This window comes from Homarus americanus, unplaced genomic scaffold (assembly GCF_018991925.1).
Source record: "Homarus americanus isolate GMGI-L3 unplaced genomic scaffold, GMGI_Hamer_2.0 scaffold24694, whole genome shotgun sequence".
Taxonomy (NCBI): Eukaryota; Metazoa; Arthropoda; class Malacostraca; order Decapoda; family Nephropidae; genus Homarus; species Homarus americanus.
Window position 1 is genome coordinate 7,005,532 of NW_024732780.1, and position 12,290 is coordinate 7,017,821.

General features: G+C 41.9%; 1 protein-coding gene across 1 annotated transcript in view; it reads left to right on the forward strand.

Moving 5' to 3' along the window:
- Window positions 1-12,290, forward strand: part of LOC121869005 (filamin-A-like) — a 209,885-nt gene that overhangs the window by 181,979 nt on the left and 15,616 nt on the right. Inside the window, 4 exon segments of the mRNA XM_042370067.1 lie at window positions 995-1,126; window positions 1,368-1,481; window positions 1,991-2,284; window positions 3,482-3,701. Coding sequence (XP_042226001.1) covers window positions 995-1,126; window positions 1,368-1,481; window positions 1,991-2,284; window positions 3,482-3,701 — 760 coding nt within the window.

The following is a 12,290-nucleotide window of genomic DNA, read 5'->3' on the forward strand; positions in this document are numbered from 1 at the left end:
CATTATGTGTTAATTTATTGAAGAGGCATCTACTGAATCATGATATTTGGCTTAATGAAGAGTTAACACACACACACACACACATATTTATCGTTCATCCATTGTTACCCGTCACATCTAAAGTCCCTAAATCTTGTGTACTCATCATCTCACACAAGTCTGCAAGACCCACCAACCCCGTCACTACAGGGACGCCCCTTTTAATATTTTATTTTCGTAATGCCAATCAGTTTTATTCAACACAGAGACCTCCATACATAAGGGATTAACAGCACATCTTCCCTAAAACTTAATTCCCACCACATTCACTCACTGTTGTTACCTGTAGGTCATCTTCCCAACCTTTAGTGAGTCCTTCACCCCTTCCTTCTACCTAGGTCTTCCCCTCTCCCTCCTACTGTCCACCTCTTGAGTTGTACAATCATCTTAGTACTGAAGTCTCTCACTTCCCATTTCCTCATTACTGAACAGTATATCCAAACCACCTGAGCAAACATTGATCAACACAATATTCCACTTCTACAACTCCTTATTGTTGTACTGTATTGTTCTCTACATCCTGTTATCCTTCACCATATCACTGTATTAAAACTGTGTTCAGGTAATTTAACATCAGCAGAATATTTGCTGTTTTAAAAACATAAAAACATGGTGATGAAATAAAACATGTGGAGCTTTAATCAGTTTCCATCGTTACATCAGAGATTTCTTATTTCTACTGTGCAGTACTACTGTACCTAGCAGGGAACCAGCACATCTTGATATTAATCAATGGATCCAGCCACACTTTCCATAATAAACTAAAAATACAATCAAATCTCATATTATATACCATTTTATGCTTAAGATATTGGAATAAAATAATTTTTCACTTATAGCCACAGACATGATCATTAACACCCAACAAGATTCACACAAATAATGTATATCTTCCATTCACAGCAAACTATTCATTAATACCCAATGTGAATATTAATTCTTTTCTGTGGTTCAGATCACCGGTAAGGCCCTGACTGAAGGTGTGACTCACCAGGAGAACCAGTTCACCATTGACACCCGTGAGGCTGGCTACGGTGGTCTGTCTCTCTCTGTTGAGGGTCCCTCCAAGGCTGATATCCAGTGCAAGGTGATGATACCATCAGTACACTATTATTGTTAAGAATACAGCAGTGTTACTCTCAGTTTAGGAATAAATTATAAATCTGAAAATATTGTATCAGGTGGAGGTAAATGATTTTTAAAGACAAGAGGAATTGTCTGATGTAGTTAAAAAAGAGTGGTGTAATATGAACTGTAGTGATGACTGATATAAGACATGTTCTTCATGAAGAGTATATTAACTGATCTCTTTCTTTACACCATTAAAGGATAACGAGGATGGTACACTAACAATTGGTTACAAGCCCACGGAGCCAGGTTATTACATCATCAACCTCAAGTTTGCTGACAACCACGTTCATGGCTCACCCTTCACTGCCAAGGTAAGTTCCCCTCCCTGTGTTGTCCATAATTAATAATATAGATACAGGTAGCTAGATTTTCTTTTATTTCTATTCCTCTTTCACTTAAGTGCAGGGTGGCTCAATATGACAACAGACCTCAAAGTAATAGGACAAATAGTATGGTTAAAAGAAGCAACTCACATGTAAACAGTGACAGGCTGGGGGCTAAGAGAGCACATCTATTACCTTGCTAACATTGTAACCCAAGATTCACATTTATTTTAGTAACTTACAATAGCTTTTCCCTGAGTAGGTCATGAGTTATTGTGATTCTTCTTGAATAAACTTTTGTAACATTTGTTTCCTTAATTAAGACAAAAAATTAATACAGTATTTGGTGTTTCTCTGGAGTAGTGTAAACTCTACTAAAAATTTCATGTTTACCACCACTGTACAGTACAAGTTTCTAGAATTAATGTTATTTTGTACAATGTTTACATTGCATATTTTTTCTAAAATGAAATGACAAATATAAATTTGTATCCCAGGTGACAGGTGAAGGAACAAACAGGCAGACTGAACGTATCAAGCGCCAGCGTGAGGCAGTGCCTCTTACTGAGGTTGGCTCTCAGTGCCGCCTCACCTTCAAACTTCCCGGAATTTCTCCATTTGACCTGGGAGCAACTGTGACCTCACCTGGTGGTGTCACAGAAGCTGCAGAACTCGGTGAAGTTGAAGATGGACTGTACGGCGTCAACTTCGTGCCAAAGGAGCTGGGCGTCCACACTGTGTCTGTCAAGTACCAGGAGATGCACATCCCAGGATCTCCATTCCAGTTCACGGTGTGTACAGTACTGTTGTGTTCAGGATGATGGCCAGTAGAGTGTGTTGTTGTATCAGACTGTCACACATTATCTTGTTCACATATACAGTAACCTTCATCCCTGTGGTTTAGGAAGTAACTCTGAAGGTTAAATAATGTGGGACAACAACAACAAAATTCTTTGCTGTAAATATTCATAATCGTTTCATATAGCCATATTTACTCTTCCCAACGTTACCTACTTCACACACTACTGTCATTCTCTACCAATAAGAGAATGTTTGCATAAACTGTAGGAAATATAAATATATATAATTTATTTCACATTAGGGAGAAGACTTGTACAATATAGGTAAAGGTGTGGTGAGGGAGTGAAGGTGACACAGACACTTCCAGTACATCAGAGGTTGTTTCAGGTATTAGTACTGTACAGTGTTGTAGCTGTTTTGACCTTTGTGTTTTATTGAAGCTGGCAAACTTTGTGTGACGTTTTTATTAAGAAACTTCCAGTCACTCATAGAAAACACATGGCAATTTTATATCACATACATTATAGAGTTAAAAGTTGACCTGACATTACACCAAACTACTGTAGTTGACTTCCTCAATTTCCAACAGCTTTTGTCATCATTAGGTTCATGTTTATTAAATCTTGGTACAGTATAGTGCAGTTATATAATAAGCTTTTAGATAGTCTTACTTGTAACTTGGCCACTATAAATGGCTGCATGATTTCATTGTGGAAACTTCTTCTCAGTACTAAAGATATGTTAAATAATTCAAAATTTTTAAGTTACTACACAAGTTGTCCTCTGGTGTGAGTACATAAAGCTGTTAATGTGTGGAGACAGTGAGAATGTCCACTACAAGTTATGTGAACTGGTTGAGAGGCAACTAGACAGATGACAAATGGCACAAGTCAATAATTATAAAACCTACTACGGTACCTCACTCATGTCTGGTAGACCAAATGTTGTAGAGCGCTGTAGAAGTTGCCCACTAAGTGTTCCATCAGCAGGAGAGAATAACAGTTACGGAGTAAAGTGTCATGTACAAACTTCTTCCTTCATCAGGCTACATACATTGTGTGAGAGAGTTCAGGGGTCGTCTCTCAGGTAAAATAAGGAACATTCATATTGTTCTGGTATATCCTGGACCTACTGTACGTCCATATTAAATAATCTTTCTAATGAGTCTCTTTTCTGTTGGCCTGCAGGTTGGTCCACTGAAGGATGGTGGCGCCCATCGCGTGCACGCTGGTGGTCCCGGCCTGGAGCGTGGTGAACAAGCCATGCCTAATGAGTTCAACGTGTGGACCCGGGAGGCTGGTGCCGGTTCTCTGGCCATCTCCGTTGAAGGTCCCAGCAAGGCGGAGATTGACTTCAAGGACCGCAAGGACGGCTCTTGCTACGTCTCCTACGTCGTGCAGGAACCCGGTAAGTACAGTACACCATGACAAGTCTTCGACCCTTTACATACTCAGAGGTGGTGAGTTGTGGTCTATACTCCCCTCAATACTTTTGGCTGGAAGGGTATTGTCATTACCCATGTCTCTTGGTCTGTTGGCGAGTTTACCGGTTAGCCTAAATCTTGCCAACCTAAGTAAGTTTTGTATTTTAGCTGGATTGAATTGACGCCTGGTAGACATCACCAGTGTACAGTGTTGTCTCGGGGGTCACACCATTCAGTCTCTCCTTTGCTAAAAACTTGACTGAGTGAGGAAATTTTTTATTTATTTTTTAGTATGTCCTATACAATATAATGTTTAAGATGTTTTGTGTATTTTCAATATAATTCAGGTGATATCAGTAATAATGAATATGAAAACAGTACCAGTCCTTTTACAAAACAAATTACATCATTCTCTTTAGGTCGCCTCATTAATAGACACAAAGAACATAATTATACAGTATACAGTAAACCCTTGTTATTCGTGAGGAGAGGTTCCAAGGAATGGCGTGAATAGGCAAAACCGCGAACAGCATCTTATACTACCTTAGTGCACTACTGTATACCTATACCAAACAACTGACCAGCCGCAGCAGCACTCATCCCCTTCTTTAACTTGTCTAATAATTCAACTTTCTTTGTCAGGGTCATCATTCACTTCTGCCTTTGACATTTCACTCCACTAGCATCACTAGCACTGACACTAGACAGTCTTTTGGGGTCCATTTCACACAGAAACACTAAAGTTTTGAGAGTACAACATGAGAAGCTGCGTGGGGTTACTCATTGTGCTGTGGGAAAAGGCTCTAAAGCTAGCCACCATAGCCACCATCTGCTTCCTGCAAATCGTCGAAATCGCGAAGCGCAAACCTGTGAATGGCAAGGGTCTACAGTACTGTACTCTCACCCTCACTGTTGAATTCTTTCATACAACAGTTTCATATAACATTAATAAGTCAGTAATGTCCCTGATTATATTACCTGTGTTTAGTATTATTTTCATTATTTTCTGTAATAAAACATACACAAAAATTATTTTATGTACAGTATATATCTTTTAATTTAGTTGTTCATCCAGCATTATTTTCTTTTATTCTGTTTTCTATTTTAGCCAAATTTACATTGATTTATTCACCTTTTTTCTTCTGTGTTTTAATATATATATTTTTTCTCTCATTGTTTACTGTACTGTTGATATCTCCTCACCAACTCCGCAGTTATTTATTTATTGACTTATCATTGTTTTCTTAGGCCTTGTGTACCGCCTTTATACCTTAACAAGTGTGTGTCTGTGTAGGGGTCTAGGTCCTCTGCCACACCATAACACAGTGACTGGGGATTATTCTGGACAGTACAGTAATGATAAATGCAATGATAGTAATCGTCACTCATTAGAAATCTTATTGAGTCATGTTTACATTGTATTAACTTTGGTATAAAATCATTGGTAGTTGTATTAATCATTCATGCGGCGGCTCTTTCTCTTCCGTTGTCTACTTCTATGTGGTTTATTCACCTCCTGTGGGTAAAAGGTGTTTTCTGTGACACCAATATCAGCTTTAGTCTTTTTTCATTGTAAGAGTGTAAACCAGTGACCTATTGGTTTAGTATAGTTATTATTCACTGTGGAACTTCTGTTGTGATTGGTTACTGTAGGTGTGTGTGTGGAAGGAAGCCCTGGTCTACATTTTAATTCATTAAGACAGTTTATGACGATGGTCTTCACACATGTTTAGTCAACTATAATGTTACTAAGTTATGTATGGTATATTATAGTACTGTACTGTACTGTACTGTACTGTACTGTACTGTACTGTACTGTACTGTACTGTGCTGTACTTTACTATGCTGTGCTGTGCTGTACTGTACTGTACTGTGCTGTGCTGTGCTGTACTGTACTGTACTGTATTGTGCTGTGCTTTACTGTACTGTGCTGTACTGTAATATGCTGTGCTGTACTGTACTGTATTATGCTGTGCTTTACTGTACTGTGCTGTACTCTACTGTGCTGTACTGTACTGTAATATGCTGTGCTGTACTGTACTGTAATATGCTGTACTGTACTGTAATATGCTGTACTGTACTGTACTGTACTGTATTGCACTGTACTGTATTGCCCTATACTGTATTGCACTGTACTGTACTGTGCTGTGCTATGCTGTGCTACTGTGCTGTGTGCTGTGCTGCTGTGCTATGTTATGCTGTGCTTTTACTGTGCTGTGCTGTGTGCTGTGCTGTGCTGTATTATGCTGTGTGCTTTAATGTGCTGTGCTGTGCTGTGCTCTCTTTGTACTGTATTATGCTGTGCTTTGCACATGCTGTGCTGTACTGTGCTGTACTGTAATATGCTATGCTGTACTGTACTCTATTGTGCTGTGCTGTGCTGTGCTGTACTGTACTGTACTGTGTTGTACTGTAATGTGCTGTGCTGTACTGTAACGTGCTGTACTGTACTGTGTTGTACTGTAATGTGCTGTACCGTACTGTGCTGTACTGTACTATAATGTGCTGTACTCTACTGTGCTGTACTCTACTCTACTCTGCTGTGCTGTACTGTACTGTGCTGTGCTATACTATAATGTGCTGTACTATAATGTGCTGTACTTTACTGTGCTGTACTCTACTGTGCTGTACTCTACTGTACTGTGCTGTACTCTACTGTGCTGTACTCTACTGTGCTGTACTGTACTGTACTGTACTATAATGTGCTGTACTCTACTGTACTGTACTCTACTGTGCTGTACTCTACTGTACTGTACTGTGCTGTGCTGTGCTGGACTGTGCTGTGCTGTGCTGTGCTGTATATGGACTGTGAACATGAGTGTGTATAATCCACAGAGTTTGGTAAGGGTCAGGTTTGGACATATGCCAGGTACCAAAATAGAAATATAAAACAGTTTAAATAAATCATTACATTACTGTGGGATGCAGAGCTGCTGTAGCATATAAAGAAAAATAGACATTTAAAAAAACACATTGATAAACAGAAAAACACCAAACAGATAAAGTTCATTTTGTTCTTGTCAGAGTAATATTGTAAACATTGTATAAAGGATTAAAAACACCCAAAGGTTTTATAAAAAAAATCTAATTTCAAGACAAAAATAAATACATCTGTACTCTACTATGTGGTCACCTGTACCTTTTGTGTGAGTGACTTAAGAGAATTAAGTTATATTTACATCTGTGACATCAGAAGACTCCCACAGTGTGACATCATCAGTGTTTAATTTGAGATGCACCTTACTGGTTGCACGAGCAAGACACGTGACTCATACCCAGACACGGTGTTGGTATACATCATATTTTTTTAACCAACGTATTGATTATTTTTTCTTGGCCTTGCGTCTCTTACCAGGGAGTGAAGTTCTACACGGGTATTAATGCCAGGTTTAGTTGGAAATGTATTGACACAAGAATCCATTTATCTCTTGGAACCAGGAAATTTATCTTTCGGTGTGTGTGTGTGTGAAGTCATGTTAGAGGTGATGGCACACCCTAAGAACTCTACATCAACGCCACGCCCACACCTCCAGCAGGTGGAAGCCGTCCCCAGAGAGAGTGGCAGCAAGTTGAACTAGCAACACGAGCTAGTTTGGTTGTGTGGTGCAGTATATTCTTATTCCACACCAGAAATGTTGCCAATATAAGCTGAGGTTCCTTGTCAACAAATGGCTTCAAAAAAAAAAAGAAAATGACAAACATGTGACCTGTCTGGTGAGAGGAGAGCAGACCTTCAGACAGACCACATTTGTCTCTTCTCACTATACTGATGATAATCTGTATTTAGGAAGAAGGATCTACACCTGTATGCCCAAGTACTAGTCTTTTCACTCACAACATATGGCAGCAACAGAGTCAATGAGGCAGTGATTTGACAATATATACACCATGATATAAGGTGTACTGTAACTATATCTGCCTGGGTTAGTTAGTCATATATAAATATAATACCATAGTTAAAAGATCAAGGAGGGTTTTGAAGAGAGAGAGAGAGAGATCATCAACCCGGAGGAGGAAGAAAGAACACCATAACACAGTAGGTCATGTTGCCTCCACAGTGTTTCGTCCAGCCTCTTCCTGACACAACCAGACGAGCTCACTTTTCTTATCTCACTTAATCTAACCAAATCAAACTCCTATAACCTAACCTACCCACACCACTTTTTCAGTAACACAGACATGACAACTACCACCATAACCACCACACCTACCCACACAACCACCACCCCCAACTACAACTACCCCCCCCCCAACTACCACCCTACCAACCACCACACCCATCACCATACCCACCACACCATCAACCACCACACCCATCACCATACCCACCACACCATCAACCACCACACCCATCACCATACCCACCACACCACCAACCACCACACCCATCACCATACCCACCACACCACCAACCACCACACCCATCACCACAGCTAAAATCTCATATAAATATAGCAGTGAGCAACCAAACTTACCATCTGTGTCCTACTCAGGTTAAATTTAAATACGACACTTCTGCTGTAAACATCCTGCAACACCTCTCACCACACCCACACTACACCTCCCCACCCCTACCTCCCCACCCCTACAATACACCTCCCCATCCCTACAATACACCTCCCTACACTACACTTCCCCATCCCTACACTACACTTCCCCACCCCTACAATACATCTCTCCACCCCTACATAACACCTCCCCATCCCAACACCTCCACATCACACCTCATCCTCACACCTCCCCACTGTTACACCTCTCCACCTCACCCTCACCTCCCCACCACACTGCCCACACCTCACCTCCTCTCCACACCTCCCCCCTCACCTCCTCACTCCACACCACACACTCATTTTTGCCTCATTAAAAGGTTGGCATTGGCCTCGAGTTATGGTTCATCTAGGTTATGTGTGAAAGTTTAGTCGTTTTTTGTGGAGGACAGATAAACACCAAGACAGGTCGAGGAGCCGTGTGAGAGATCAAGGGTGCGGTGATGTGTCTCAAGTTAGTGGAGTGTGAGGAATATAAACACCTCACTTATAAGGGTCTACAGGGATGTGACACTTGTATCTTCACACTTACGGGGATGTGACACTTGTATCTACACACTTTCAGGGATGTGGTGCTTTTATTAACACAACATATACATTGCTTATAGGTTTTCTCAATAGATGTTACAGTACAGTACTTCAGACTGTCTCCAGCAACAGTAAGGTGAATGGACCAAAGAGACCAGACAAGGCCATCAGATGTTTATTTCCGGCACCCCCTAAAGTAAATTCCAGAAAGCATCATATTTAGGTATCATAAACACAGTAAAGAATAAACTTCAGTATAAGCAAGCCAGGAAAATACTGCAAATAAACTGTATTACATTTTTCACTGTAATGTGTTCATGTTAAGTCGTCTATATTATCCAGTAACTACTTGGGTTTTTTATTACTGTTTTAATACTCTCTTATGTTACCCAGTGATTCATTTATTTGTTTCTGGTAAATGTGTTTCACGATGTTGACGGCTGAGAGAGAGGAGAGGTTGTCAACACACACAGAAACATCTGCGTGTGTGTCACCCCCAGCTGCTTGGCATTGGTTGTTTGTGGTTACACTCTGGTGCCAATATATGCAAACATAAATGTGTGTATGTATGTATGTATGTGTATGTACGTATGTGTATGTATGTATGTATAGTATGTATACATGTGTGTGCATGTGTACACCGCACCTCCAATCATAAACACATTCTATTATTGTATGGTATTTTTGCTCAGCACAAGCTTGGTCACTACAGCCCAAGATCAGTTTATTCATGAAGCAAACAACACGTGACAGACACTAAACACAGCCAGAGAACAAAGGCCGGGGGGCTCAACGAAGTATGTCTTCCTGTACCTGGTGAATCAAACTGAGCCGAAGGGTAGATGACAGTGTGTTACTCTGGTGCTTGTGATGAAGAACTAGCTCTCTCTCTCTCTCTCTCTCTCTCTCTCTCTCTCTCTCTCTCTCTCTCTCTCTCTCTCTCTCTCTCTCTCTCTCTCTCTCTCTCTCTCTCTCTCTCTCTCTCTCTCTCTCTCTCTCTCTCTCTCTCTCTCTCTCTCTCTCTCTCTCTCTCTCTCTCTCTCTCTCTCTCTCTCTCTCTCTCTCTCTCTCTCTCTCTCTCTCTCTCTCTCTCTCTCTCTCTCTCTCTCTCTCTCTCTCTCTCTCTCTCTCTCTCTCTCTCTCTCTCTCTCTCTCTCTCTCTCTCTCTCTCTCTCTCTCTCTCTCTCTCTCTCTCTCTCTCTCTCTCTCTCTCTCTCTCTCTCTCTCTCTCTCTCTCTCTCTCTCTCTCTCTCTCTCTCTCTCTCTCTCTCTCTCTCTCTCTCTCTCTCTCTCTCTCTCTCTCTCTCTCTCTACTCTCTCTCTCTCTCTCTCTCTCTCTCTCTCTCTCTCTCTCTCTCTCTCTCTCTCTCTCTCTCTCTCTCTCTCTCTCTCTCTCTCTCTCTCTCTCTCTCTCTCTCTCTCTCTCTCTCTCTCTCTCTCTCTCTCTCTCTCTCTCTCTCTCTCTCTCTCTCTCTCTCTCTCTCTCTCTCTCTCTCTCTCTCCTCTCTCCAGGCTGCTAGTATACATAAAACACATACACATTACTACTACTACTTTGCTGTCACTACTACTACTTTGCTGTCACTTGGAATCAAGTATGACAATCATCCAGCTAAGATACATTATTAAGGATGTCACCCTTGTTGGTGAGCTCTGAGGTGACTCGAGAGGTCAATACGGAACCAGCATGGCCAACTAAAGATGTTGCACATGTGGAGGGAGTGTCGGCAGCGTTTTTCCGGCATTGACGCTTGTCTGCCTCGGTATACAATCAGACTAACTTGAAAGTATTGACACCTTCTCGTGTGGTGCTCCTCCAAGCGTTACGGTGTGGAGTAATCGTCTCCCAGGTGAAGGGGTCGATTTGGCACTTTTTCAGGTTTGTCTTAAGACTATTCTTATACCTCTCCAGTTGCCCGCCAGCATTACGTTTACTATTCGTTAGGTGACTGTAAAGTAGCTGCTTTGGCAGTCTACTGTCATCCATGCGGTTAACATGGCCAGTCCGGCGTAGTTGTTCATGGATAATGGCAGCCTCGATGCTCCTACAGTTGGTGTCAGCGAGAATACCGGCATTTGTTCTCTTGTCTTCCCAGCGAACTCGGAGGATGGAACGTAGACTACGTTGGTGAAAGTTTTCAAGTGCCTTGAGGTGCCTCTTGTAGGTGACCCATGTCTCGCTGCCATATAGCAGTGTGGGGATGACCACTGCTCAATATACGTGCAACTTTATAAATAATTTCAGCTCCCTACAGCTGAAGACACGGTTTCGGAGTCTGCCAAAGGCTTGAGATGCACTTCTGATCCGATGTTGAATCTTCATTGATGTCCGCGGTGGTGGACAGGTGGGTGCTGAGATACTGAAAGTGGGTAACATTAGAGAGGGTAGTACCGTTAAGCTGGATGGATGGTGGAGGTGTGGCTGAACCAGGTGCAGGCTGAAAGAGAATCTGAGTCTTTTGTACATTCACCTCAAGGCTGAAGTGTGCATATGCATCTGTGTAGGTGTTCAGGATCTCCAGTAGGTTGTGTTCAGTGTGACCAATGAGGGTGAAGTCGTCTGTAAACTGAAGTTCAGTAATGGAAGCTGCCGACACCTTTGTTCCTGCCTGGAGTCGTCTTATGTTGAAAAGACTCTTCATCCAGTACTGGATGTCCACCCTGCCGGCTAAATTGGCCCTGGCACAAGTAAGGAAGGCAGCCAAGAAAATGGAAAAGAGTGTTGGTGCCAGTACACATCCTTGTTTATCCCCCATACGGATGGGGAAGAACTCAGACTGGGTGCCACTGTGCAGGACACTGCCATGGAGTTGCCTCACAAAGGCACTGAAATTTAGTGGGCAACCAAAGTGACTGAGGGTCCGCCAGAGGGCTTCCCCGTTGACCGAGTTGAAGGCCTTAGTAAGGTCAGTGAATGCCATGTACAAGTCACGACGATGTTCTCTTCACTTTTTCTGTATCTGGTGGCCAGCTATGATCATTTAAAACAAATGCTCTCTCTCTCTCTCTCTCTCTCTCTCTCTCTCTGTCTCTCTCTCTCTCTCTCTCTCTCTCTGTCTCTGTCTCTCTCTCTCTCTCTCTCTCTCTCTCTCTCTGTCTCTTCTCTCTGTCTCTGGTCTCTCTCTGTCTCTGTCTCTCTCTCTCTCTCTCTCTCTCTCTCTCTCTCTCTCTCTCTCTGTCTCTCTCTCTCTCTCTCTCTCACAGAGGGTAGCTGGGGCTAGGGTAGTGTGGGCTTGGTGCCAGACCTACCCACCACCCACACAAGCAGGTAAATTTAGGCAGTGACCATATGCTAACCTGTCTCAACAAATCATTACTTGGATGTTATTGGGTTATGTCTCGTGATGCTTGTTTACAGGTTAATTTGGGTTAGTTAAGAATACATGGATTAATGTGTGGGGTTAGGTTAAGTTAATTTGTATTGATTAGGTTAAATTATGTAGGTTGGGTTAGGTTATGTTGATTAGGTTAATTTATGTAGGTCAGGTTGGATTATGT